The following is a 24,702-nucleotide window of genomic DNA, read 5'->3' on the forward strand; positions in this document are numbered from 1 at the left end:
ACATCATACATACTGTACCTCTTCGAGCAGGGCAGCCATTTCACCTTCACCTCGCTTATCCCCTGAAAAACAACCAATAACCAAAATGACTGAAAATTAATACAAAAAATAAGCAGAAATAATAATCTATAATAATATCTATTGTAACATTAGCCTAGAAATCTAGACGCACCCTAGCGGCAGCAAAAATATTGTGTTCAGCAATCACAGCGCTCTATCTGTTTAGAGAGTCGTTGGGCGGGCTTAACGCCATGACGACATACATTTTAATTGGCTTGTCAGGCTAACGTCATCCTGCTCTTTGCTCTGATTGGTCGTAAGGCTCAAGCACTACCCCATTACGTGCAGAGGCAGTTTGAAAGACAGCCTTCATCCCGCCCCCTGGATTGAGCCGAGGTCTACCGGTCGTTGCCAGACTAGACATTTTAATGATGTAGTCTGGCTTGTCAGGCTATTATAACACAAGATCTTAACTTTAAACTGTGTGTGGTGAAATGGTGATTATAGAAAGTTTGCAGTAAATCTGTAGGGGAGACTGTGGTACGCAGCATTGGGCAAGCTGAGCCACCCCTTGTTGCTAGGGAACCATTAAGAAAAATAGAGCATGTGACCAGATATTTAGGAGGACAGAGGAAGGCATCATTTCATGGAATTTGTGACGTAAGAACCACATGGGTTAAACGGTTAGACATCTATGTCCGAAAAACCATTTTTACTCTCGAAAGTGAATTTTTGTCAATCACAAGTTTCATGAGAATTGTGTTTAGACCAAAAGAGATTATTATAAATGTGTAGTATGCATCAGTTGAACCTTTTTAGCTGTGGGAAGTATTAAAGTCAATATGGTAACTGCGGGGTACGTTGTGCCACCTGCCCCATACACTACATGAATGTATTTTTATATTTTTCCTTTTTTTAGTTCAGTTGAGAGAGACAGGAAATGGGGGGAGAGAGAGAGAGGGGGGGGGGGGGGGTGACATGCAGGAAAGGACTGCCCGATGCAGGATTCGAACCGGGGCCGCCTGCAGTGAGGACTGTAGCCTCTACATATGCTCACTTGATGCTCCTAAATGAATGTATTTTGTCTTTACTTGTCCTGATTACTAAATCAGGATTCTGGATGTTTATGATTACAGTAAGTACGCTGCTGAAAACAAGCTGCTGTTTATGGTGAGCCATGTGTTACTTTAAAAGAGAAAGATGAAGGATTCTTCCCAAGATGCAATGTAATCACAAAACTCCCCAAAGCTCAGTGAGTTGGTGGCTCAGCAGCAGGTCACTGCAGTTTGTGTTCACCTGCCACCTGGACAGGTGGAATATGAAGTAGAGGGGGAGGTGGGAGCTGGTGGGGGTTGGGGGGGACTCAAACTTAGATGCTCCTATGCTCAACTTGCCCAATCCTCCTCTGCATGGTGAATGTGTATATTAAATGGTTCATGTAGCCTACATAAAACCCTGAAAAGATGAGAAGTGTTGGTAGAAGCCCTTGTAATATCTGCACACTAGTAAACAGTATTCAACTAAAAACAACAGAAACAACAACCACCACAAGGACAACTTACTTTGGTAATCCTTTGCCCCACAATCTTGGAATAAGGGAAGCTCTACAGGTTTATGTGGACGTCACAGTCTGGAAATGAGTGAAAGTTTGTAAGTTTAGCATAAAAGCACAAAAAGCTAAATTACTGAAATGACTAAAACACTTGTTTTGATAGAGACATCCATGAATGACATGAATACAAATATTAATACTTAGAAAATAATTTGAGCAATTCTTAATGTTAGTGATGCTATCTACATAATGGATGTGTGTGAATGCATATACACCTGCCTGTACATGTGCATCCCTGTATACAAGATCTTGACCCTTGATCAACACTGATTTTCATTCAAGTGTAGTACAGTTGTTAACAGATAAAGTGCTAAATAACTTGGAGAGAAGAGTATCGTGTCAGTCAGCTGAAAGTGCTGAAACAGTTACAGTTACCTCTCACTTGATGCCATATGCCTTGGCATAAAGCACAGACAACAAGGACGTCATGGTGGTCAGGTGGCTGTATTCAGGGCAGGCTTCACTTATGTAGGACCAGTACTTGCCAACTACGTCCATACAGAAGACTGGAGGACTTGAGAACATGGGATATGCGAAGATCTCTCCCCTGTAGGATTGCATACAGCATTAATAGCAGTAATTGTTGTACTGATGGTGAAAATATATTAACAGTCACACATAAAGTAGTAAGTAAAATTGCAATTAAACTCTTATTGTCTTCTTTCAAAAAACAAACAAACAAAACAAAACCAAAAGAGCCCAATAGATAGATTCATTCAACTGCTGGGTTTTTGTTAGTCTGTGAAAGTGAGTTAGTGAAACCTTAATCAATTATTCAAGTGTAGTACGGTTGTGAATAGATGAAGTGCAAAATGACTTGTAGAGAAGAGTATAGTGTGTCAGCTTAAACAGTGAAACATGTTGGTTGCATAGATTTAGGAGAATATAGTTAGGACTATCAACAAGAATAAGAATGTTATTATACGGTACTTGCCTGTACATATTTAGAGCACAAAGAATAATGCCATGATGGCATAACTCTTATATGATACACACCTGCTCATCAAGGCAAATTGAATTATCATTTCATGACCGGAGTCAACAACATTTTGTTGTCAAGGTAACGTGTCGTGAGAGTGCTGTTCCAGTCATGTTTACAGCATCTGGACCCTCACAGACTCTCACACTCTGTCTTAGATCTGACGTCACTTAAGTCAGTGAGCATTCAGGGCTTGAGTCTTTAGGGGGCGGATTGGAACTGGGCCTATAGTGTGGGTCAGCTGATGTGTGGATATACATACATATTTAGAGCACAAAGAATAATGCCATGATGGCATAACTCTTATATGATACACACCTGCTCATCAAGGCTGGAGCTACTCCCCTAGTCCTCCTCGTTGTCCTCGCCTTTGCTGCATTCAGCTGAGACCGACCACAGACGCCCTTTCCTGGTGCATACAAAGACAAAAAGTTTCTAATGTTATTTTAAAAATAAACTTTCAAGTAGTACAAGAAGTTCAATGAGAATCTATGTGGAAAATACACAAAAGCACTTACTGTACATGCTTGGCCCTCATTTGGAAGTCATCATCATTGCAGAGAAGCATCCGTCAAAGTAGCCCCCTTCCTCAGAGCTGGAGAAAATAAAAAATAAAAACCGTACATTGGTCACACCATGTCCATTTATGTCCATCTCAGTTGAATGAACCCAAACATGTTGCAAAAAATGTTGCATTTTGTCATTATTGTGTGTCTCCTGCGCCCACTCCCCATTTAACTAACTAACGCAAGCCAAAATAGTTTTGGCTCACTGAAAGATGACGGCAAAAATGGACGCATCTGTCCTTTTGGTTGTTTAACACGGCTGAAAATCATCATCTATTAATGGAGTTTCTGCTCCTGCCCGCTCCCGTTGATTTTTTATTCCCGTCCCGTCCCAATCACAGGATTAATAAAACTTTGACTCCCATCCCGCGGGAATCACGTGATTCCCGCGGGAATTTCCAACAAGTGTCATCCTCTATTCTGCGCACAGCTTGTCCACCTTGAAAGAGCTTATCACCCACTCCATAAAACTCTGGTAAAACGGTGTTCAAACACACTTTGCCAGTCTGTTGACAGAATAATTGAAAATACACTTATATGTAGAATTAAAGGTGGCAATTGTAAATATTGCATAAGCCAGCCCACCCTGGCATACTCCATTTTCTGCCAGCATCCATATGAAGTTTAGGCCAGAGTTCTCAGGTGGTGTTATGTTGCGTGTGTTGGAAATATGATTGGTAAGAGCAGTGGTGTTGAGGTGTGCAGGCCTACGACTACAACTACTACAGACTTCAGAAAGCTTCTTGGACTGGTACATCCGCATAGAAATCCTAACATGATGTTTTTCTACCAAAATAAGAATAATGATGCACAAATTATCATGATCACATACCAAATCCTGGCTCTTGTTCATCAAGCATCTCCACACCGGTCTCCTCAAGGACACAGAGATGATCATCACGTTTTCTCCATCGTGGCAGGTCTGACCATACCTAAAAAAACACACAATATAATCAAAGTAATGCAGTTAACCACACAGAATTCCTGCACAAATGCATCATAATATCTGATCCCCATGCATGGAATAAGATATTTAAATTACCTTTGTGTCAGGCTCTTCGTTTTACTGAACATCTCATTGAACTCAGCTTCAGCTGTAGCCATTGTATTATCTGTTACCTGTAAAACAGTGAGAAAAGTACAGTGAGGGCTGGCATGTAGCATTAATGTTAGCCTAGCTAACGTTAGCCTAATCATTAAAATCTACATCAAACAGTGCAGCTAGTAAAGTCAGCCAGTTTAACAACTTTGATCAACCACATCTGTCAAACTTTGTTTGTGGTTGACGACACTGGCTGGTTTTTGGAGGTAAAATAGCTTTAACTGTTAATTATTTAATCACAATTTTCCATGTTGTTTGTTTAGGCCTACGTTACCTGAACGGGGGCTGCCTGTCGGTGAGACGATGACGGACTTGCCGGAAGCTACGTCAGTCACAATGAAATCAGCTGATCGTTCACTGTAACCATAGCAACGATGGAAATCTGAGCAATCTTCGTAATAACTAACAAACGAAATACACATTAACTGAATAAATATAACGTTAATGATTAAAATAATGCACCAAACGTTGGCCTACCACAATAATGAAAAAAAAATTACATTCATAAAATAGCGTTTAAAACAACCACGACAGCAACTACAAGCTGAAAAAATCTTCGTCAAAACGAAAAAAGTATAAGCCCATAGGTCGTCTGCCTTGAATGGTTACAAAGTTATAGCTAAAAAAAACGTTTTTTTTCTCTTCTGAATATCCATTTCATTCGCACTTCCGGGGACCTCCAGCACCAGCAGCATGACGTCTTCAGAGCTGATAATGCGTGTGTCCATCACGAAAAGGATCCTCATTGACTTTCTGTGAGCCCTGTTTGCGTGGTGCCCACACGCAATTCTTACACAATGCGTGCCAGGAGCACGCAATGCGTTATTAAGAAGTCGTGCTCATTTCACGCATTTCTGTGAGATCAGGTTGCTGAAAACACAGCAGACAGGAAGTAGAGTCAGTCATGGCTCCCCTCCCTCCTCTACTGACTTGACTGAAGTTTACTGAGACTCTGAGTCCAGGTTTTAGTCAAACTCACCTTCAGTGTGTGGAGTGTCAGCAGGTTGAAGCAGCAGTGTTGTAGCTGGACTCACTCACAGGAAGTTGTTGGTTTGGTCCGAAGCTGAATCTGAATCTGATCGTCTCTTCTTCAGTCTGCGTCTCTAGGACTAACAACGCCCAAATACAGTTGTTTCCTGGTTTATCTCAGGTGAGTCATGTGAGGGGGCGGAGCTTTGAAAAGTGACTGAATGTTGAACAGGTTAGTCCAGATTCATGTAGAGGAGCAGTTCTACGCACGTGCCTCGTTTTAAAAACTGTATTTTCTTGTGTTTTTTAACAAATACATAAAATACTGTTGTGCATAGGGATGTTAAAAAAAATTTTTTTAAAAACCTTACCGTACACATTTCCTTGTCATACCATGTTGTGTGTGTGGGAGTTACAGTAAGACACATAAACTCATGTAGATTTATAACACAAACTCTGACAGCTTTGAAACTTGACATAATTGTGGTCAGAAAGCTGCTTTACCTGTTAGAAAAACTTGCGTATGAATATCTTAATTCTTTGTGTGGAAGGGAACAACTGTTTAAGTGCAGTACTTGTACCTGTGCAGAGTACTTGTACACAGTGTGGTGTCAGTACTTCATCTCAACACTTCCTCCACCTCTGATGCTAAATATAAACAGAATGGGATGTTGTGTAGATGCAGGAGACGTTAAAGACGAAGCTGAATATGAATCCAAGTCAAGACAACATTTTATTATGTTGATGAAAAACAGGAACAAATGTACATTCAGCTTTTGTGATGAAGTGACACGTTAATACATTTTAGATCATTTCATTTGAACAGATACAAACTTTTTACATATGTAATTAAACAAGAATCACTTTTCAACTTTTCATGTTTGACATTTTTTCATCTGAAGAATATGATAAGAGTGAAAATATTTCACACATGAAAAGTAGTAAAAAGGCAAAAGTGTAATAATAAGACAGCAGGAGGACAGGTGAAGTTTAACAGGTTCAATTCACTGACTTTTCCCTTTAAGAAATAAACAACATTATAAATATGATCATCCTCTTCATCTCTAACTGCTCTGCTCCACTGTCACTGACACCTTCACTGGCAACAGCTTCACTGGGAGGTTTCTACCAATGTTAATGTATGGAAACATCTTCTGAGTGAAAGTGTGTGTGAAGGTGTGTATTTGTGTGTTAGTATCAGGATCAGAGAACGACAGTTTTCCTTTGTTCAAGTCCAGATTCACTCTGATCCTCTGGTGCTTCTTCTGCACTGGGAGAACAATGACTGGAGCTGATGGTGAAAATGCTCCGTATTCACCTTCATTAAATCCTATTCCCCATATTCCAGACAGTATCTTGTCTCCCTTCCTCTGCTCAGACTCTGGTAACACACCCAGTCCCCACCATGTACTGTCTCCAACCTCGACATCCCAGCTGTGAGTCCTTGAGTTAAAACCCCCAGAGCCCAAGACAGAGGGGAAATAATCACTCCTCTCTGGATTGTCAGGAAGCTGCTGTTTGACTCCTCGTCGTCTCACACTGGTCAGATCTTCAGACAGGATGAGTTCTGGATGAGCAGTGTTTGGGTCCAGAACCACAGGACTGTAGGAGACCATGTCCTTCATCTTGTTCCAGATGTTGAAGGTCAGGTTGCCCAGGTGTTTGGCCTGGTCTATCAGAGCTCCTGAGTCCAGCTGTGGATCCTCCAGCAGGGGGCGCTGCTGGACTCTTTCCACTGCAGCCTTGTAGTTGAGCAGGAATGAGACGTCTTCAGCTCTCAGCTCGTCCTCTGTGGCTCTGACTGTGTGTGAAAGAGCTGCTATCTCTCTGCTCAGAGCCTCCATCTTCTCCTTCATCCTCTGACTCTTCTGCTCCTCTTCCTCCCTCAGTGCAGCCATCCTGGCCTCCTCTTCCTCTTCTAGAAACTGGTGAAGCTTCTTAAACTGCTCCTTAATCTGCCTCTCTGTGTGTCGGGCCTGGACCTTGATGTGTTCTGCTGTTTGATCAAACTTCTCCTGAACTTCTTCAAAACCCTTTAACTTCTTCTTTAAGGGCTCCAGAGTTTCCTCAAGTTCCTTCTTGAGTTTAGAAGCAGCTTCATTGATGGGTCTGATTCTGTGGTTGGTGTGTGTTTCTGAATGGAGACAGATGTGACACACTGGCTGCTGATGGTCCAGACAGAAGAGTTTGAGTTTCTCAGAGTGCAGACTGCAGAGAGCCTCTGAAGATCTCTGATCTCTCTGCTGTAAGAAGCTCTCACACAGGTTCTTCAATGCCAGACTAAAAGGTGGAAGACCCTTTGAAGATCTTCTCTTACAAACTGGACACAGTTGATCTTGTTTCTCCTTCCACCAGCTCTTCAGACAGTCTTTACAGAAGCTGTGGCTGCAGGACAGAACAACAGGATCTCTGAAGACCTCCGTACAGACCGGACAGCAAAGATCCTCCTCCAATCTGGAAGCCATTGAGTCTGTGAGTGAAGCTGAAAACACAGCAGACAGGAAGTAGAGTCAGTCATGGCTCCCCTCCCTCCTCTACTGACTTGACTGAAGTTTACTGTGACTCTGAGTCCAGGTTTTAGTCAAACTCACCTTCAGTGTGTGGAGTGTCAGCAGGTTGAAGCAGCAGTGTTGTAGCTGGACTCACTCACAGGAAGTTGTTAGTTTGGTCTAAAGCTGAATCTGATCGTCTCTTCTTCAGTCTGCGTCTCAGGGACTGACAGAGTCCAATGCACTGTTTACTGTTTTTTTCAGGTGAGTCATGTGAGGGGGCGGAGATTTGAAAAATGACTGAATGTTGAACAGGTTAGTCCAGATTAATGTAGAGGAGCAGTTCTAGGCATGTGCCTTGTTTTAAAAAGGGTCTTTTCACGTGTTTTTTGATAAATAAATAAATAACTGTTGTGCATGGGGATGTAAAATAAAAAAAGAAAGGTAATATACCGTACACATTTCCTTGTCATACCATGTTGTGTGTGGGAGTTAAGACATATAAACTCATGTAGATTAATAATACAAACTCTGACAGCTTTGAAACTTGACATAATTGTGGTCAGAAAGCTGCTTTACCTGTTAGAAAAACTTGGGTGTGAATATCTTGATTCTTTGTGTGGAAGGGAGCAACTGTTTAAGTGCAGTACTTGTACCTGTGTGCCGAGTACTTGTACACAGTGTGGTGTCAGTACTTCATCTCAACACTTCCTCCACCTCTGCTGCTAATTATAAAGAGAATGGGATGTTGTGTAGATGCAGGAGACGTTAAAGACGAAGCTGAATATGAATCCAAGTCAAGACAACATTTTATTATGTTGATGAAAAACAGGAACGAATGTACATTCATCTTTTGTGATGAACTGACATGTTAAAGCAGAAGTAAGCGATCCGGTCGTTTTGGCTAATGCTGCGTTCCAGGCAGGCTTTTGAAACCGTAAATTACAGCTTCAAGTCACAACTTACGACTTTGTAGCGTTCCAGGCAACCCACTCGTGTTTTTCCGACCTGTTTTACCGGTGAAAGTCACTATAACGGCCACTCGTAACTTCTGACCCGTGAAGTCGCACCAGATCGAACTGGTACAACTTAACAGGTCGGAAAAACACGAGTTACGGGCTGCCTTGAACGCACCATAACAGTCCTCGTCGCTACGTCACCACATTCACAGCGTCCCTTGGCTGCACACACAGCCCTGCATGCCGTTCTCTCTCCTCATTGGATAAAACTTGTAGGATACGAGAAAAGTTTTCTCCTGGGCTCAGAGCAGAGCAGAGTGACTGACAGACCCGTGTTTCAGACCAAACACTCTATGTAAGTGATTGCTGTCGGAAGATATAACTATTTAAAGCAGAAGTAAGTGATATATTTGTGTTAATATAAGTCTTAAATAGTTAAAGCTGCTTTACCTGTTAGAAAAACTTGGGTGTGAATATCTTGATTCTTTGTGTGGAAGGGAGCAACTGTTTAATAAGATAATAAGATAATGTGTTTTTTAGAGACTGCATTGCGTGCCGCGTGTTCTCGCATTATACGGATATACGCGCCGCTCCACTGGGGCTAATTTCGTCAAAATGACTCCAAATGACACCAAAGTTGTCTGGGTGAGTAAGTGATCGAATTTTATGCTAGAAATAAGGTCCAGGTCGTAAAAAACGGAAATTATCCTTTAAGATAAGTATGAGCATCCTCTTTATCTCTAACTGCTCTGCTCCACAGCTTGTTTTCTTGTCTGTAACAACATCTATTGCACGTCTGTCCGTCCTGGGTGAGGGATCCCTCCTCTGTTGCTCACCCTGAGGTTTCTCAGATTTTTCCCTGTTAAAAGGGTTTCCATGGAGTTTTTCCTCAGTCGATGTGCAGACCGGACAGCAGAGATCCTCCTCTAGTCTGGAAGCCATTGAGTCTGTGAGTGAAGCTGAAAACACAGAAGTAGAGTCGGTCATGGCTCCCCTCCCTCCTCTACTGACTTGACTGAAGTTTACTGTGACTCTGAGTCCAGGTTTTAGTCAAACTCACCTTCAGTGTGTGGAGTGTCAGCAGGTTGAAGCAGCAGTGTTGTAGCTGGACTCACTCACAGAAAGTTGTTCGTTTGGTCTGAAGCTGAATCTGATCGTCTCTTCTTCAGTCTGCGTCTCTGGGGCTGAAGAGGAAGTGCAGCAGTTTCCTGTTCTATGAGCTATGTGAGGGGGCGGAGCTTTGTCAAACTGAAAGTTCTGCAGGATGATGCAGCAGCTCTGTTAAGTTTCTGTTTGTGGATCATTTAAAGGGGACCTATTATGCTCCTTTTTGCACAAACTAAAATAGTTCCTGGGTGTCTTAAAGACATGTCTGTGACGTGCTTCGGTCAAAATACCCCAAAGATCAAACATCACAGCATTCTCAAAAACAGGGCTCTGCAAAACGGTCTGTTTCAGTGGCCCCTCCCTTTAAATGCAAATGAACCACTCCCTCAGCATTGCGTTACCATGACGATGTCTACTACTAGTACCTATACTGATTTGGCCAAAATGTAGTATGCAAACAAAAGCTAAATCTGCAGTAGGCAAAGTGCCAGATCTCCAGTCTGCATCTGACCAGTCTACATTGTGTAATGAAATGTGCCCATGACCTAGTCTCACCCTAACCAAAGATGGTATGGAGTAGTCTTTGCCATGTAGGCTACTGTAACCATGTAACATGTAATATAAAAATGCAAAAATAAATATATAAAATAAATTAAAAATATATGCAGAATGGTCAGTTCATTGTAAAACAGTTATTTATTGATGTAAATGTGGTGATTTGTGCACATAGACTACAGAGCTCTGCAGCACTGCTCCTCTCTATCCTCCTCCTCCTCACAGCTTCTCTTTTCATTCAAACTAATTCAACAGCCACAATTGTAAGATTTCATCAATGAGACCAACATTTATCTCCTAAAAAGAATAACCACACGGTGGTAAACGTCTAAAAAACCTGCGGGTATGTTTATTAGCGATGGTTTTCTCTACCGCGATGAGCATGGACGTCTGCCCGGCCAAGGAGGCCTGCAGACGGGCTCTGCCTGTGTGAGGAGCCGCTGCAGCTCCGGAGCTCCGGTGCTCCGGCGGTCCAGCGTTACGTCGGTCCGGCGAACAACGTCACCCCGGCGGTACGTCGCTTCTCACACAGGTACAGCTTCACTTACATGACACGTCGGCGTAAACTTCTAAATAAAACTTAGTAAAGTGGCGCTACAGCGCTAAAACATGCAGGGAAGAAGCAGGAAGTAGTCCGCTCCGCTCTCCGCTGTGACACCAGGCACAACAGAGCAGCATGGGGGGAGGCGGGGCCGGCTGGAGCAGAGACCTCGGCATGACCATGTAGGGGAGTCCGGCACGCCATGACGTCGACGCGAGCTCATGTCAAAAAAAAGTCAGTGCAACCGAGTAAAAAAAAAAAAAAAAAAGTCAGTAGAAATCCCAATCATCTAGCAGGGTTTACCTCCAAATGCATTAACCTCATGATATGACACTTCCACGGCCTCTAGAACCATTATCCAACATTTTAAACATATATGGAAGTCTGAAAAGCTGGAAAAGCATAATAGGTCCCCTTTAATGCTGATGTCAGGGGACACACCTCTCTTAAAAAAAAAAAGCACCGCTGCTGTCGTAAAGCTCAGAGAGAGCACGGCAGACAACTGCGGACTAATTTAATAAACCAAATTTATAATCACAACTCAAATTCCTTTCACAAATTAACAGTTGTGCACTTTGCCTTAATGATGAGCAGTGGAAGATGATTAATTGCACAAATCTGAAGTAAAGTTTACAGCACATGGCCAAATGTGCAACAGGTGAAAATTAATTAAATATTAGAACATTATGCTGTTTGGTGCTTCAATAAATTGCCGATAACAATGATGACGATGTGTATAAATTATTTGGAAGGGGGGGCGATGCGTGGCGCAGTGGGTAGAGCGGCCGCCCCATGTAGAGGCTGCAGTCCTCGCCGCAGGCGTCCCTGGTTCGAATCCCGCGTCGGGCAGACCTTTCCTGCGTGTCGTTCCCCCTCTCTCTGCCTCCCCATTTCCTGTCTATCTCTATTGTCATCACTATCAAATAAAGGCAAAAAGCCAAAAAATATACTTAAAAAAAAAAAAAAAAATTATTTGGAAGGTGCTCACACTCACTCAATTTTATTCTTATTTTCTTACCTCAACCAATATTTAGGCCAATATAATCGTAACATATTTTATGAAAATAATTTTGAAGGCCTAATTATGAAAAAAAAAAAAGCCTAATAAATATTGTAAATGTTTCATGTTTTTTTATTATTGTTAATGCATTTTATTTGTTTATAATTCAGGCCAATATGTACATAAGAACATGTATGAAACACATAGATTTCTGATCAGAGTGACTGCTGACTTGACCGATAAAGACAACAGAATCAACTAAGCCTGGCTGTTATTATGGTCTGGAGCAGGCTAGCTGCAGAGAATAATTCGCCATAGTAACTTGACCAGGATAAAGGTATCCAGCTTTCCAACAACCGACTTGAGGCTAAATTAGGCCAGGATAACCAACATATCCCGGCTTAATCCTTTATCTAGGTTTCGGACAACACTGGACGTTCCACTCAACGTAAACAAACACATGAAGTGTCCACTGTATTCTCAAAGCATTTTGTACAAAACCACAAATAAAATACATATGAAACCAAACCATAATTACCGTTTGCGCCTCTTGAACGCAGTGTATTTATCTCTGAGTGTTCAGTGGCATGACTTCCTGCCACCATTCTCTGTGGTCCCGCATTTTACTTCTGACCCACAATCCCACAGTTCACCCTCACAACAGACCAGGGGTCATGTGACCACACACTTTCAAAATAAAATGTCCTCACATGAAGGTTTTTTAAATATCACAACAACTTTTTAATCAACTTATTTATAAACGTAAGCTCTTTTTAACTCTCTTATTATCATGAATTTATATGTCAATTTATTAATCTTTTTAAACACTTCATAAACTTCATGAAATACTGTCTCCAACAGTTACACAATTTAAACATTTTCATTAGTTTTTATTAGTGTCACTGTCAGTACACTTCGTCCAGCTCTGCTGCTAATTATAAAGAGAATGGGATGTTGTGTGGATGCAGGAGACGTTAAAGACGAAGCTGAATATGAATCCAAGTCAAGACAACATTTTATTATGTTGATGACAAACAGGAACAAATGTACATTCAGCTTTTGTGATGAAGTGATACGTTAATACATTTTAGATCATTTCATGTTAACAGATACAAACTTTTTACATATGTAATTAAACAAGAATCACTTTTCAACTTTTCATGTTTGACATTTTTTCATTTGGAGAATAACTCCAGATCTTCTTCTGGAGAAGAAGAATCAAATTTTCAGTAATTGAGTGATAAGAGTGAAAATATTTTAACAAATGAAAAGTAGATAAAAAAGGAAAAGTGTAATAATAAGGCAGCAGGAGGACAGGTGAAATTTATCAGGTTCAATTCATTGACTTTTCCCTTTAAGAAATAAACATTATAAATATGATCATCCTCTTTATCTCTAACTGCTCTGCTCCACTGTCACTGACAACTTCACTGGTAACAGCTTCAATGGGAGGTTAACAATAGTGTTAATGTATGGAAACATCTTCTGAGTGAAAGTGTGTGTGAAGGTGTGTATGTGTGTGTTAGTATCAGGATCAGAGAACAACAGTTTTCCTCTGTTCAAGTCCAGATTCACTCTGATCCTCTGGAACTTCTTCTGCACTGGGAGATAAATGTTTGGACCTGATGGTGAACCTGCTCCATATTCACCTCTATCAAACCATATTCCCCATGAACCAGACCTCATCTTCTTTTCCTTCCTCTGCACAGACTCTGTCACCACACCCAGTCTCCAGATGGTATTGTCTCCAACCTCGACATCCCAGCTGTGAGTCCCTGAGTTAAAACCCTCAGAGCCCAGGACAGAGGGGTAATCATCAATCCTCTCTGGATTGTCAGGAAGCTGAGACTGATCATCCCCTTCATCTCTCCCACTGGTCAGATCTTCAGACAGGATGAGATATGGATGAGCAGTGTTTGGGTCCAGAACCACAGGACTGTAGGAGACCATGTCCTTCATCTTGTTCCAGATGTTGAAGGTCAGGTTGCCCAGGTGTTTGGCCTGGTCTATCAGAGCTCCTGAGTCCAGCTGTGGATCCTCCAGCAGGGGGCGCTGCTGGACTCTTTCCACTGCAGCCTTGTAGTTGAGCAGGAATGAGACGTCTTCAGCTCTCAGCTCGTCCTCTGTGGCTCTGACTGTGTGTGAAAGAGCTGCTATCTCTCTGCTCAGAGCCTCCATCTTCTCCTTCATCCTCTGACTCTTCTGCTCCTCTTCCTCCCTCAGTGCAGCCATCCTGGCCTCCTCTTCCTCTTCTAGAAACTGGTGAAGCTTCTTAAACTGCTCCTTAATCTGCCTCTCTGTGTGTCGGGCCTGGACCTTAATGTGTTCTGCTGTTTGATCAAACTCCACTTGAACTTCTTCAAAACCCTTTAACTTCTTCTTTAAGGGCTCCAGAGTTTCCTCAAGTTCCTTCTTAAATTTAGAAGCAGCTTCATTGATGGGTCTGAATCTGTGGTTGGTGTGTGTTTGTCTGAATCTCTGCAGATGAGACACACTGGCTGCTGATGGTCCAGACAGAAGAGTTTGAGTTTCTCAGAGTGCAGACTGCAGAGAACCTCTGAAGATCTCTGCTCTCTCTGCTGTAAGAAGCTCTCACACAGGTTCTTCAACACCAGGTTACGAGGTGGATGATCCTTTGAAGATCTTCTCTTACAAACTGGACAGAGTTGATCTTGTTTCTCCTTCCACCAGCTCTTCAGACAGTCTTTACAGAAGCTGTGGCTGCAGGACAGAACAACAGGATCTCTGAAGACCTCCGTACAGACCGGACAGCAGAGATCCTCCTCTAATCTGGAAGCCATTTAGTCTGTGAGTGAAGCTGAAAACACAGCAGACAGGAAGTAGAGTCAGTCATGGCTCCCCTCCCTCCTCTACAGACTTGACTGAAGTTTACTGTGACTCTGAGTCCAGGTTTTAGTCAAACTCACCTTCAGTGTGTGGAGTGTCAGCAGGTTGAAGCAGCAGTGTTGTAGCTGGACTCACTCACAGGAAGTTGTTGGTTTGGTCTGAAGCTGAATCTGATCGTCTCTTCTTCAGTCTGCGGCTCTGGGACTGACGAAGTCCAATAAAGTTATTCCTGGGACTTTGTCCTCACTATCAATAACTAACTTGGTTTATCTCAGGTGAGTCATGTGAGGGGGGCGGAGCTTTGAAAAATGGCTGAATGTTGAACAGGTTAGTCCAGATTAATGTAGAGGAGCAGTTCTATACATGTGCCTCGTTTTAAAAAGGATCTTTTCATGTGTTTTTTGATGAATAAATAAATAACTGTTGTGCATACTGTAGGGATGTAAAAAAACAAAAAAGGTTATATACCGTACACATTTCCTTGTCATACCATGTTGTGTGTGTGTGGATGTCAAGACATATAAACTCATGTAGATTAATAACAGAAGCTCTTGACAGCTTTGAAACTTGACATAATTGTGGTCAGGAAGCTGCTTTACCTGTTAGAAAAACTTTGGTGTGAATATCTTAATTCTTTGTGTGGAAGGGAGCAACTGTTTAAGTGCAGTACTTGTACCTGTGCAGAGTACTTGTACACAGTGTGGTGCCAGTACTTGATCTCAACACTTCCTCCACCTCTACTGCTAATTATAAAGAGAATGGGATGTTGTGTAGATGCAGGAGACGTTAAAGACGAAGCTGAATATGAATCCAAGTCAAGACAACATTTTATTATGTTGATGAAAAAAAAAACTTTTCACATATGTAATTACACAAGAATCACTTTTCAACTTTTCATGTTTGACATTTTATCATCTGGAGAAGAAGAATCAAATGTTCAGTAATTGAGTGATAAGAGTGAAAATATTTTACACATGAAAAGTATTTAAAAAAAAAAAATGAAAAGTGTAATAATGAGGCAGCAGGAAGACAGGTGAAGTTTAACAGGTTCAATTCACTGACTTTTCCCTTTAAGAAATAAACAACCTTATAAATATGATCATCCTCTTTATCTCTAACTGCTCTGCTCCACTGTCACTGACACCTTCACTGGTAACAACTTCACTGGGAGGTTAACAACAGTCGCAATGAATGGAAACATCTTCTGAGTGAAAGTGTGTGTGAAGGTGTGTATGTGTGTGTTAGTATCAGGATCAGAGAACGACAGTTTTCCTCTGTTCAAGTCCAGATTCACTCTGATCCTCTGGAACTTCTTCTGCTCTGGGAGAACAATGACTGGAGCTGATGGTGAAACTGCTCCGTATTTACCTTTATGAAACCCTATTCTCCATATTCCAGACTCCATCTCAGCTCCCTTCCTCTGCACAGACTCTGGTATCACACCCAGTCCCCACTGTGTATTGTCTCCAACCTCGACATCCCAGCTGTGAGTCCCTGAGTTAAAACCCTCAGAGCCCAGGACAGAGCAGATATATTCAATCCTCTCTGGATTGTCAGGAAGCTGAGACTGATCATCCCCTTCATCTCTCACACTGGTCAGATCTTCAGACAGGATGAGATATGGATGAGCAGTGTTTGGGTCCAGAACCACAGGACTGTAGGAGACCATGTCCTTCATCTTGTTCCAGATGTTGAAGGTCAGGTTGCCCAGGTGTTTGGCCTGGTCTATCAGAGCTCCTGAGTCCAGCTGTGGATCCTCCAGCAGGGGGCGCTGCTGGACTCTTTCCACTGCAGCCTTGTAGTTGAGCAGGAATGAGACGTCTTCAGCTCTCAGCTCGTCCTCTGTGGCTCTGACTGTGTGTGAAAGAGCTGCTATCTCTCTGCTCAGAGCCTCCATCTTCTCCTTCATCCTCTGACTCTTCTGCTCCTCTTCCTCCCTCAGTGCAGCCATCCTGGCCTCCTCTTCCTCTTCTAGAAACTGGTGAAGCTTCTTAAACTGATCCTTAATCTGCCTCTCTGTGTGTCGGGCCTGGACCTTAATGTGTTCTGCTGTTTGATCAAACTTCACTTTAACTCTTTTAAAACCCTTTAACTTCTTCTTTAAGGGCTCCAGAGTTTCCTCAAGTTCCTTCTTGAGTTGTGAAGCAGCTTCATCGATGGGTTTGATTCTGTGGTTTTTGTGTGTGTCTGAATGGAGACAGATGTGACACACTGGCTGCTGATGGTCCAGACAGAAGAGTTTGAGTTTCTCAGAGTGCAGACTGCAGAGAGCCTCTGAAGATCTCTGATCTCTCTGCTGTAAGAAACTCTCACACAGGTTCTTCAACACCAGGTTACGAGGTGGTTGTTCCTTAGGAGATCTTCTCTTACAAACTGGACACAGTCGATCTTGTTTCTCTCTCCACCAGCTCTTCAGACAGTCTTTACAGAAGCTGTGGCTGCAGGACAGAACAACAGGATCTCTGAAGACCTCCGTACAGACCGGACAGCAGAGATCCTCCTCTAGTCTGGAAGCCCTGTGAGTGGAGCTGAAAACACAAGTAGAAGTAGAGTCAGTCATGGCTCCCCTCCCTCCTCTACTGACTTGACTGAAGTTTACTGTGACTCTGAATCCAGGTTTTAGTCAAACTCACCTTCAGTGTGTGGAGTGTCAGCAGGTTGAAGCAGCAGTGTTGTAGCTGGACTCACTCACAGGAAGTTGTTGGTTTGGTCCGAAGCTGAATCTGATCGCCTCTTCTTCAGTCTGCGTCTCTGGGACTGACGAAGTCCAATAAAGTTATTCCTGGGGCTTTGGTCTCACTGTTAATAACTAACCTGGTTTATCTCAGGTGAGTCATGTGAGGGGGCGGAGCTTTGAAAAGTGACTGAATGTTGAACAGGTTAGTCCAGATTAATGTAGAGGAGCAGTTCTAGGCATGTGCCTTGTTTTAAAAAGCGTCTTTTCATGTGTTTTTTGATAAATGAATTACTGTTTGCATAGGGATGTAAAAACAAAAAAAAAAGTTTATATACCGTACACATTTCCTTGTCATACCATATCGTGTGTGCGTGTGATTCAAGACATATAAACTCATGTAGATTAATAACACCAGCTCTGACAGCTTTGAAACTTGACATAATTGTGTTCAGAAAGCTGCTTTACCTGTTAGAAAAACTTTGGTGTGAATATCTTAATTCTTTGTGTGGAAGGGAGCAACTGTTTAAGTGCAGTACTTGTACCTGTGCAGAGTACTTGTACACAGTGTGGTGTCAGTACTTCATCTCAACACTTCGTCCTCCTCTGCTGCTAATTATAAAGAGAACGGGATGTTGTGTAGATGCAGGAGACGTTAAAGACGAAGCTGAATATGAATCCAAGTCAAGGCAATATTTTATTATGTTAATGAAAAACAGGAACAAATGTACACTCAGATTTTGTGATGAACTGACACGTTAATACATTTTAGATCATTTAATGTGAACAGATACAAACTTTTTACATATGTAATTAAACAAGAATCACTTTTCAACTTTTCATGTTTGATATTTTTTCATCCTAGGAATAACTCCAGATCTTCTTCTAGAGAAGAAGAATCAAATGTTCAGTAATTGAGTGTTGAGAGTGAACATATTTAACCCATGAAAAGTAGTTTAAAAAAAAAAAAAAAAGTAAAGGAAAAGTGTAATAATGAGACAGCAGGAGGACAGGTGAAGTTTAACAGGTTCAATTCACTGACTTTTTCCTTTAAGAAATAAACAACATTATAAATATGATCATCCTCTTTATCTCTAACTGCTCTGCTCCACTGTCACTGACACCTTCACTGGTAACAGCTTCACTGGGGGTTTATCAATAGTGTAAATGTATGGAAACATCTTCTGAGTGAAAGTGTGTGTGAAGGTGTGTATGTGTGTGTTAGTATCAGGATCAGAGAACGACAGTTTTCCTCTGTTCAAGTCCAGATTCACTCTGATCCTCTGGAACTTCTTCTGCTCTGGGAGATAAATGTCTGGATCTGATGGTGAAAATGCTTCATATTCACCTTCATTAAACCCTATTCCCCATAATCCAGACTCTATCTCGTTTCCCTTCCTCTGCACAGACTCTGCTAACACACCCAGTCTCCAGATGGTATTGTCTCCAACCTCGACATCCCAGCTGTGAGTCCCTGAGTTAAAACCCTCAGAGCCCAAGACAGAGTAGTATTCATCAATCCTCTCTGGATTGTCAGGAAGCTGAGACTGATCATCCCCTTCATCTCTCACACTGGTCAGATCTTCAGACAGGATGAGATATGGATGAGCAGTGTTTGGGTCCAGAACCACAGGACTGTAGGAGACCATGTCCTTCATCTTGTTCCAGATGTTGAAGGTCAGGTTGCCCAGGTGTTTGGCCTGGTCTATCAGAGCTCCTGAGTCCAGCTGTGGATCCTCCAGCAGGGGGCGCTGCTGGACTCTTTCCACTGCAGCCTTGTAGTTGAGCAGGAATGAGACGTCTTCAGCTCTCAGCTCGTCCTCTGTGGCTCTGACTGTGTGTGAAAGAGCTGCTATCTCTCTGCTCAGAGCCTCCATCTTCTCCTTCATCCTCTGACTCTTCTGCTCCTCTTCCTCCCTCAGTGCAGCCATCCTGGCCTCCTCTTCCTCTTCTAGGAACTGGTGAAGCTTCTTAAACTGCTCCTTAATCTGCCTCTCTGTGTGTCGGGCCTGGTCCTTAATGTGTTCTGCTGTTTGACCAAACTTCACTTGAACTTCTTCAAAACCCTTTAACTTCTTCTTTAAGGGCTCCAGAGTTTCCTCAAGTTCCTTCTTGAGTTTCGAAGCAGCTTCATTGATGGGTCTGATTCTGTGGTTGGTGTGTGTTTCTGAATGTCTGCAGATGTGACACACTGGCTGCTGATGGTCCAGACAGAAGAGTTTGAGTTTCTCAGAGTGCAGACTGCAGAGAGCCTCTGAAGATCTCTGCTCTCTCTGCTGTAAGAAGCTCTCACACAGGTTCTTCAACACCAGGTTACAAGGTGGATGATACTTTGAAGATCTTCTCTTACAAACTGGACACAGTCGATCTTGTTTCTCTCTCCACCAGCTCTTCAGACAGCCTTTACAGAAGCTGTGGCTGCAGGACAGAACAACAGGATCTCTGAAGACCTCCGTACAGACCGAACAGTAGAAATACTCCTCTAATCTGGAAGCCATTTAGTCTGTGAGTGAAGCTGAAAACACAGCAGACAGGAAATAGAGTTAGTCATGGCTCCCCTCCCTCCTCTACAGACTTGACTGAAGTTTACTGTGACTCTGAGTCCAGGTTTTAGCCTCTTACCACTCCTATAAATTCTGTAATATTCGCCTATCCAAGGCGTACTCAAAGTAAATTGAATGCTGTTCTTGAACTGTTTGGAGAATATATGGATGGGCTTGGTCTCTTTTGAAAGGTAACACTCTGAAGTTTTTCCCCAAACTGAAATAATCACTATAAGTGCTATTATCATTGAGTAATCTAAGTTGGAACACACTGAATTAGAATGTTTTTATTCTCGCCTGAATTTTTTTGTTGCAATCAGATGCCTGAAGATGAGTGTAGCTGAGAATTTTAGCTGGAAAACACAATGGGACCACAGCATGAAGCCTTACCTGGCCCCAGTTCAAATTTGATAACAATCCTGCTAAAAATTAGTATTTTACACATGTTTTTCTAAGTGTATATCTAGGCGTTTTCCTAAAATTGCCATTGAGAAACAATACATGCGCCAAAGTGCAGCTTTTGCAAAGTAACGCATGAAAATTGCAGTGCTGCCTTTTCCCAGGGACCGTGAATGCAGCACATCGTTTTTTTCGGAATTTCATTGGCTATTCAATGCATCAGTGCCATCGGGATCGGTTTCTATTGGCTGAAGCCATTCAGCGCTGTCGAAGGGGATGTTCCTCATACAGACACAGCCACTCATTCGCTATTGCAGGCGGCAGCCGGGGACAGGGAGCTTGTGATTGGTCGAGTGAGCTGTCAATCGAAAGGTCAGAGCGCAGCGCCATTTTGTGAAGTGAAATAAACATTGTTTTCATGTAAACGCCGGACTTACGAGGAGAAATAAACGGATTTACTGGATATACAATGCGTAATTTCATAAGATGCAGCAGCGGGATGAGGCTATCTACCGGTACAACCGTGTGTTTTACTGGATTGGATTTACTGGACTTTTCTGAATGTAACGACACCAAGTTTGTGGGGAAACCCTGTGATCCTGAGCCTGCCCTGACACAAATCGTGAGTTATATCGGCTTTTTACGAACTTTGTTAGCATGTTTATAGTCTGATTCGAGTGTTGCTGTGATGATTATATTTAGGAATGGTCGGCATATCTTTAATCACAAGAGTTTTAGCTTTCCAACGATATGTGGCATGACTATTTCAAGTGACTGGTGACATCCTGTATGACACCTCCCTGTTTAAAACCCCCCCGGGGGCCCGCGGGCGGGCCGTTGGAATGGCAAACTCACCTTCAGTGTGTGGAGTGTCAGCAGGTTGAAGCAGCAGTGTTGTAGCTGGACTCACTCACAGGAAGTTGTTGGTTTGGTCTGAAGCTGAATCTGATCGTCTCTTCTGCACAGCTCCACCACTTCCTGAATTTAAGGCAGGTCCTTCATTTCCTGTCTTACATTATTGGACAACCTGATTAATCCAGGTGTGTCTGACCATTGTGACTACTCAGACACACCTGGATTAATCAGTGTGTCCAATAATGTAAGACAGGAAATGAAGGACCTGCCTTAAATCCAGGAAGTGGTGGAGCTGTGCATCATGGATGTATTATATTAACAAGTTGAGCTCAGATTTCCATCGTTGCTATGGTTACAGTGAACGATCAGCTGATTTCATTGTGACTGACGTAGCTTCCGGCAAGTCCGTCATCGTCTCACCGACAGGCAGCCCCCGTTCAGGTAACGTAGGCCTAAACAAACAACATGGAAAATTGTGATTAAATAATTAACAGTTAAAGCTATTTTACCTCCAAAAACCAGCCAGTGTCGTCAACCACAAACAAAGTTTGAGAGATGTGGTTGATCAAAGTTGTTAAACTGGCTGACTTTACTAGCTGCACTGTTTGATGTAGATTTTAATGATTAGGCTAACGTTAACATAGCTAGGCTAACATTAATGCTACATGCCAGCCCTCACTGTACTTTTCTCACTGTTTTACAGGTAACAGATAATACCTACAATGGCTACAGCTGAAGCTGAGTTCAATGAGATGCTCAGTAAAACGAAGAGCCTGACACAAAGGTAATTTAATATCTTATTCCATGCATGGGGATCAGATATTATGATGCATTTGTGCAGGAATTCTGTGTGGTTAACTGCATTACTTTGATTATATTGTGTTTTTTTTTTAGGTCAAAAAAGAGGACAAAGGCATCAGACCTGCCACGATGGAGAAAACGTGATGATCATCTCTGTGTCCTTGAGGAGACCGGTGTGGAGATGCTTGATGAACAAGAGCCAGGATTTGGTATGTGATCGTGATAATTTGTGCATCATTATTCTTATTTTGGTAGAAAAACATCATGTTAGGATTTCTATGTGGATGTACCAGTCCAAGAAGCTTTCTGAAGTCTGTAGTAGTTGTAGTCGTAGGCCTGCACACCTCAACATCACCATAATACTTCATTTAGAATGTGATTTTCACAGGGCCTGATTTAAGCCACAGTACCACCTTAAATTAGCTCAGTGCAGCATCACACCGGTGCTCTTACCAATCATATTTCCAACACACGCAACATAACACCACCTGAGAACTCTCGCCTAAACTTCATATGGATGCTGGCAGAAAATGGAGTATGCCAGGGTGGGCTGGCTTATGCAATATTTACAATTGCCACCTTTAATTCTACATATAAGTGTATTTTCAATTATTCTGTCAACAGACTGGCAAAGTGTGTTTGAACACCGTTTTACCAGAGTTTTATGGAGTGGGTGATAAGCTCTTTCAAGGTGGACAAGCTGTGCGCAGAATAGAGGATGACACTTGTTGGAAATTCCCACGGGTCACGTGATTCTCGCGGGATGGGAGTCAAAGTTTTATTAATCCTGTGATTGGGACGGGACGGGAATAAAAAATCAACGGGAGCGGGCAGGAGCGGAAACTCCATTAATAGATGATGATTTTCAGCCGTGTTAAACAACCAAAAGGACAGATGCGTCCATTTTTGCCGTCATCTTTCAGTGAGCCAAAACTATTTTGGCTTGCGTTAGTTAGTTAAATGGGGAGTGGGTGCAGGAGACACACAATAATGACAAAATGCAACATTTTTGCAACATGTTTGGGTTCATTCAACTGAGATGGACATAAATGGACATGGTGTGACCAATGTACTGTTTTTATTTTTTATTTTCTCCAGCTCTGAGGAAGGGGGCTACTTTGACGGGTGCTTCTCTGCAATGATGATGACTTCCAAATGAGGGCCAAGCATGTACAGTAAGTGCTTTTGTGTATTTTCCACATAGATTCTCATTGAACTTCTTGTACTACTTGAAAGTTTATTTTTAAAATAACACTAGAAACTTTTTGTCTTTGTATGCACCAGGAAAGGGCGTCTGTGGTCGGTCTCAGCTGAATGCAGCAAAGGCGAGGACAACGAGGAGGACTAGGGGAATAGCTCCAGCCTTGATGAGCAGGTGTGTATCATATAAGAGTTATGCCATCATGGCATTATTCTTTGTGCTCTAAATATGTATGTATATCCACACATCAGCTGACCCACACTATAGGCCCAGTTCCAATCCGCCCCCCGCCGGGTTCACACCGGACGCCGAAGCGCCGCGAAGCGGAGCGGCCGCGGAAATCGCGCGCGAGCCGCGTCCCTCCAGTTCACACCAGACGCTGATTTCTCCGCGGCGGTCGCGAGCGCCTCTGCTCCTCAGCTGTTGTTTACTCACATTCAGAGCTGTGTTTTTTACATCATGGATAAGTAAATAACCTCATATAATTATAACACCGTGTGCTGTGGGTCAAACAACTCCCTGTACTTCACTTCCAAGATTAATTTCACGTCCTCCTTCACTTTACAACAACTCGTCTCTGCCTCTCTCTTTCTCTCTCTCTTTCCCTGTTTGTTTGTGTGTTTTGACCCCCCCTCCTCCTCCCTGCAGCCAGCCCACTCCGTGTCTCCCTATCCTGTGTGTGTGTGTTTTCATCTCTCTTGTTCTCTGTTGAGTCTGACAAATATAAATACGGTCGCATTTGTCAATCGCGGTATTTTATTTTGAAAATCGCTTTTATTTTGAAAATTGACCGGATTCTCTCGTGTTTCTTTGTGTGACTTCCTGCCAGAATTGACGCGGTCGGCCGCGGCTCGCGCACAAAATAGAGCAGACGCCGAAACCGGCGCTCCACGGCGCGAGCCGACCGCGGAGGACCGCGACGCTCCGCGTCTAGTCTGAACTACAACACCAGTTAACGAGGGCGCCGAATGGAAGCGGACTCCGCTCCGCGGCTATTCGCGGCGCTTCGGCGTCCGGTGTGAACCCGGCGTAAAGACTCAAGCCCTGAATGCTCACTGACTTAAGTGACGTCAGATCTAAGACAGAGTGTGAGAGTCTGTGAGGGTCCAGATGCTGTAAACATGACTGGAACAGCACTCTCACGACACGTTACCTTGACAACAAAATGTTGTTGACTCCGGTCATGAAATGATAATTTACTGTAATTTCAACACGCACAAAGTGTGTGAGGGGGACGGACTCAAAACAAAATGTTCCTGGATCAGATCTGATCAAATCATCATCAATACTCTGCAGTACTACTACCGTCAGTATTAACGTGTGCAAACTGCACACGTTAATACTGACGGTAAACTTCTTTTTTTATTTTTTTGTTGCCCCTGTCCATTAACAATAAAGAGAGCGGCAGAGCTCTCTCTGACTACGTTTGTTTATTTGCTTTTTGCTTTTTTTTTTAACACTTGCGTTCCAACGGCATCCCATGTGTTTGACTTCACAACGCTA

General features: G+C 42.7%; 3 protein-coding genes, 1 long non-coding RNA gene and 1 pseudogene across 4 annotated transcripts; 1 reads left to right on the top strand and 4 right to left on the bottom strand.

The window, feature by feature from the left end:
• Positions 1 to 6,224: 6,224 nt before the first annotated feature.
• LOC146989206 (E3 ubiquitin-protein ligase TRIM35-like) lies at positions 6,225 to 7,693 on the bottom strand. Its single transcript, XM_085775463.1, has one exon. The coding sequence runs from the start codon at positions 7,691 to 7,693 to the stop codon at positions 6,293 to 6,295; it is 1,401 nt and encodes a 466-aa protein (XP_085631589.1). The 3' UTR covers positions 6,225 to 6,292.
• A 5,468-nt stretch (positions 7,694 to 13,161) lies between these two features.
• On the bottom strand, positions 13,162 to 14,691 carry LOC146989207 (nuclear factor 7, brain-like; annotated as a pseudogene).
• A 976-nt stretch (positions 14,692 to 15,667) lies between these two features.
• Positions 15,668 to 17,286, bottom strand: LOC146989208 (E3 ubiquitin-protein ligase TRIM39-like). The gene has a single exon (XM_085775351.1). It carries the CDS (start codon positions 17,284 to 17,286, stop codon positions 15,841 to 15,843), a length of 1,446 nt encoding a protein of 481 aa, XP_085631477.1. The 3' UTR covers positions 15,668 to 15,840.
• A 1,208-nt stretch (positions 17,287 to 18,494) lies between these two features.
• On the bottom strand, positions 18,495 to 19,898 carry LOC146989209 (E3 ubiquitin-protein ligase TRIM39-like). The gene has a single exon (XM_085775464.1). The coding sequence runs from the start codon at positions 19,896 to 19,898 to the stop codon at positions 18,495 to 18,497; it is 1,404 nt and encodes a 467-aa protein (XP_085631590.1).
• A 1,999-nt stretch (positions 19,899 to 21,897) lies between these two features.
• On the top strand, positions 21,898 to 23,342 carry LOC146989210 (uncharacterized). The gene is made up of 4 exons (XR_015035784.1): positions 21,898 to 21,981; positions 22,092 to 22,207; positions 23,097 to 23,185; positions 23,288 to 23,342. It is a non-coding gene; the product is annotated as an uncharacterized LOC146989210 (long non-coding RNA).
• Positions 23,343 to 24,702: the final 1,360 nt, after the last annotated feature.

Source organism: Trachurus japonicus, chromosome 4 (assembly GCF_045865225.1).
Source record: "Trachurus japonicus isolate A0001 chromosome 4, Traja_1.0".
Taxonomy (NCBI): Eukaryota; Metazoa; Chordata; class Actinopteri; order Carangiformes; family Carangidae; genus Trachurus; species Trachurus japonicus.

Coding starts and splice junctions, on each gene's coding strand:
- LOC146989206 (XM_085775463.1), bottom strand. CDS start 7,693: ATGGCTTCCAGATTGGAGGAGGATCTTTGCTGTCCGGTCTGTACGGAG.
- LOC146989208 (XM_085775351.1), bottom strand. CDS start 17,286: ATGACTGACTCTACTTCTACTTGTGTTTTCAGCTCCACTCACAGGGCT.
- LOC146989209 (XM_085775464.1), bottom strand. CDS start 19,898: ATGGCTTCCAGATTAGAGGAGTATTTCTACTGTTCGGTCTGTACGGAG.